This window comes from Sinocyclocheilus grahami, unplaced genomic scaffold (assembly GCF_001515645.1).
Source record: "Sinocyclocheilus grahami isolate Dianchi unplaced genomic scaffold, SAMN03320097.WGS_v1.1 scaffold694.1, whole genome shotgun sequence".
NCBI classification, from domain to species: Eukaryota; Metazoa; Chordata; class Actinopteri; order Cypriniformes; family Cyprinidae; genus Sinocyclocheilus; species Sinocyclocheilus grahami.
This window is the reverse complement of record NW_015505873.1, coordinates 529975-533971: the sequence shown is the minus strand read 5'-3', so window position 1 is coordinate 533971 and position 3997 is coordinate 529975. Positions and strand designations below refer to the sequence as shown.

Below are 3997 nucleotides of genomic sequence, written 5' to 3'. Positions count from 1 at the left end.
TCCGATCCTAACAAACCATACATCAATGGAAAGCTTATTTACTCATGTAATGTTATTATGTATAAATCTCAATTTCACAAAATTGACCCTTATGACTGGTTTTGTGGTCCAGGGTCACATACAGTATTGGCCTAAATTCAAAATGTAAGTATTTTTATTCATACAAAATGTTTATATATTTAAATTGCATATAAAATTCCCATGCATTTGGATTACACAGTTTTAACATTAACATTATGTTTTGTGGAAGTCAGACCTGTTTCATTTATCTGTGATCTATGAAAAATATGCAGCACATTAAGTTTATTAGTATGTTTAACATAATACTGTGTAATTTAAATGCATGGAAATTTTATATGCAATTCAAATCCTAAATTTAGGCCTAATATTTTTTTTCTGTATTATTACAGTATTAATGATTTAAGAGAAAACATTAAAAACCAAAACTAAGATGACTTATAGTGTGACTGAGTATGTTTTACTCTTCAGAGTAACAAGTGAAACTATCTGTTCAAAACACAAACTTAAAATTACATTACAAAGCAGTAAAGCATGAATTAAATCTTCTTAATTAAACTTCCTCTTCGTTTTCTCAGTGGTCCAATTATATCCGAGCAACGGTGCGTAAGGAGAAGGGTCTGCCGGTGCTGGTGGAACTGCTGCACTCGGGTGCGGATAAAGTGGTGCGAGCGATCGCCATTGCGCTCAGAAACCTTGCCATCGACCACAAGAACAAAGATCTTATTGGTAAGATCCAGAGTAGCAGCTTTACTCTGATGCTCTCCATGTGATGCTGAGACTGACGGTCTCTCTGCTGCCCGGTCAGGGAGTTACGCCATGAGGGATCTGGTCAGTAACCTGCCCTGCGGCCAGCAGCGACCCGCCAAGAACCTGGAGGGAGACACGGTGGTGGCCGTCCTGAACACTATACTGGAGATCGTCTCTGAGAACCTGGAGAACGCCAGATTCCTCATTCAGGGACAGGGAATCCAGAAACTGGTCTCAATCAACAGAACAAGGTGTCAAACCGCACAAAATGCCCTATGCCATAGCATTATGGTAAAATCAACTCTCAACACCTTAGCAAACCCATAGCAACCACCCAAAACACCCTATGCTTTAGCAACGGGGTAAAATCCACTCAGAACACCTTAGCAAACCCATAGCAACCACCCAAAACACCCTATGACATAGCAATGTGGTAAAACCCACTCAGAACACCTTAGCAAACCCATAGCAACCACCCAAAACACCCTATGGCATAGCGATGTGGTAAAACCCACTCAGAACACCTTAGCAAACCCACAGCAACCACCCAAAACACCCTATGGCATAGCGATGTGGTAAAACCCACTCAGAACACCTTAGGAAACCCATAGCAACCACCCAAAACACCCTATGGCATAGCGATGTGGTAAAACCCACTCAGAACACCTTAGCAACCACCCAAAATGCCCTATGCCATAGCAACGTGGTAAAATCCACTCAGAAAACCTTAGCAACCCCATAGCAACCACCCAAAGCACCCTATGCTATAGCAACGGGGTAAAATCAACTCTCAACACCTTACAACCCCATAGCAACCACCCAAAGCACCCTATGCTATAGCAATGTGGTAAAACCCACTCAGAACACCTTAGCAACCACCCAAAGCACCCTATGCCATAGCGATGTGGTAAAACCCACTCAGAACACCTTAGCAACCACCCAAAGCACCCTATGCCATAGCGATGTGGTAAAACCCACTCAGAACACCTTAGCAACCACCCAAAGCACCCTATGCCATAGCGATGTGGTAAAACCCACTCAGAACACCTTAGCAACCACCCAAAGCACCCTATGCCATAGCGATGTGGTAAAACCCACTCAGAACACCTTAGCAACCACCCAAAGCACCCTATGCCATAGCGATGTGGTAAAACCCACTCAGAACACCTTAGCAACCACCCAAAGCACCCTATGCCATAGCGATGTGGTAAAACCCACTCAGAACACCTTAGCAACCACCCAAAGCACCCTATGCCATAGCGATGTGGTAAAACCCACTCAGAACACCTTAGCAACCACCCAAAGCACCCTATGCCATAGCGATGTGGTAAAACCCACTCAGAACACCTTAGCAACCACCCAAAGCACCCTATGCCATAGCGATGTGGTAAAACCCACTCAGAACACCTTAGCAACCACCCAAAGCACCCTATGCCATAGCGATGTGGTAAAACCCACTCAGAACACCTTAGCAACCACCCAAAGCACCCTATGCCATAGCGATGTGGTAAAACCCACTCAGAACACCTTAGCAACCACCCAAAGCACCCTATGCCATAGCGATGTGGTAAAACCCACTCAGAACACCTTAGCAACCACCCAAAGCACCCTATGCCATAGCGATGTGGTAAAACCCACTCAGAACACCTTAGCAACCACCCAAAGCACCCTATGCCATAGCGATGTGGTAAAACCCACTCAGAACACCTTAGCAACCACCCAAAGCACCCTATGCCATAGCGATGTGGTAAAACCCACTCAGAACACCTTAGCAACCACCCAAAGCACCCTATGCCATAGCGATGTGGTAAAACCCACTCAGAACACCTTAGCAACCACCCAAAGCACCCTATGCCATAGCGATGTGGTAAAACCCACTCAGAACACCTTAGCAACCACCCAAAGCACCCTATGCCATAGCGATGTGGTAAAACCCACTCAGAACACCTTAGCAACCACCCAAAGCACCCTATGCCATAGCGATGTGGTAAAACCCACTCAGAACACCTTAGCAACCACCCAAAGCACCCTATGCCATAGCGATGTGGTAAAACCCACTCAGAACACCTTAGCAACCACCCAAAGCACCCTATGCCATAGCGATGTGGTAAAACCCACTCAGAACACCTTAGCAACCACCCAAAGCACCCTATGCCATAGCGATGTGGTAAAACCCACTCAGAACACCTTAGCAACCACCCAAAGCACCCTATGCCATAGCGATGTGGTAAAACCCACTCAGAACACCTTAGCAACCACCCAAAGCACCCTATGCCATAGCGATGTGGTAAAACCCACTCAGAACACCTTAGCAACCACCCAAAGCACCCTATGCCATAGCGATGTGGTAAAACCCACTCAGAACACCTTAGCAACCACCCAAAGCACCCTATGCCATAGCGATGTGGTAAAACCCACTCAGAACACCTTAGCAACCACCCAAAGCACCCTATGCCATAGCGATGTGGTAAAACCCACTCAGAACACCTTAGCAACCACCCAAAGCACCCTATGCCATAGCGATGTGGTAAAACCCACTCAGAACACCTTAGCAACCACCCAAAGCACCCTATGCCATAGCGATGTGGTAAAACCCACTCAGAACACCTTAGCAACCACCCAAAGCACCCTATGCCATAGCGATGTGGTAAAACCCACTCAGAACACCTTAGCAACCACCCAAAGCACCCTATGCCATAGCGATGTGGTAAAACCCACTCAGAACACCTTAGCAACCACCCAAAGCACCCTATGCCATAGCGATGTGGTAAAACCCACTCAGAACACCTTAGCAACCACCCAAAGCACCCTATGCCATAGCAACGTGGTAAAATCCACTCAGAACACCTTAGCAACCCCATAGCAACCACCCAAAGCACCCTATGCTATAGCAACTTGGTAAAATCTACTCAGAACACCTTAGCAAACCCATATCAACCACCCAAAGCACCCTATGCTATAGCAATGTGGTAAAACCCACTCAGAACACCTTAGCAACCACCCAAAACGCCCTATGCCATAGCAACGTGGTAAAATTAACTCTCAACACCTTAGCAACCCCATAGCAACCACCCAAAATACCCTATGCTATAGCAACGTGGTAAAATCCACTCAGAACACCTTAGCAAACCCATATCAACCACCCAAAGCACCCTATGCTATAGCAACTTGGTAAAATCTACTCAGAACACCTTAGCAAACCCATAGCAACCACCCAAAACACCCTATG

At 46.1% G+C, this 3997-nt stretch overlaps 1 protein-coding gene across 1 annotated transcript in view; it reads left to right on the top strand.

The window, feature by feature from the left end:
- Positions 1 to 3997, top strand: part of LOC107559662 (armadillo repeat protein deleted in velo-cardio-facial syndrome-like) — a 54334-nt gene that overhangs the window by 42547 nt on the left and 7790 nt on the right. The window contains exons 13-14 of the mRNA XM_016243562.1: positions 597 to 747; positions 827 to 1019. Coding sequence (XP_016099048.1) covers positions 597 to 747; positions 827 to 1019 — 344 coding nt within the window. The remainder of the gene's footprint in view (positions 1 to 596; positions 748 to 826; positions 1020 to 3997) is intronic.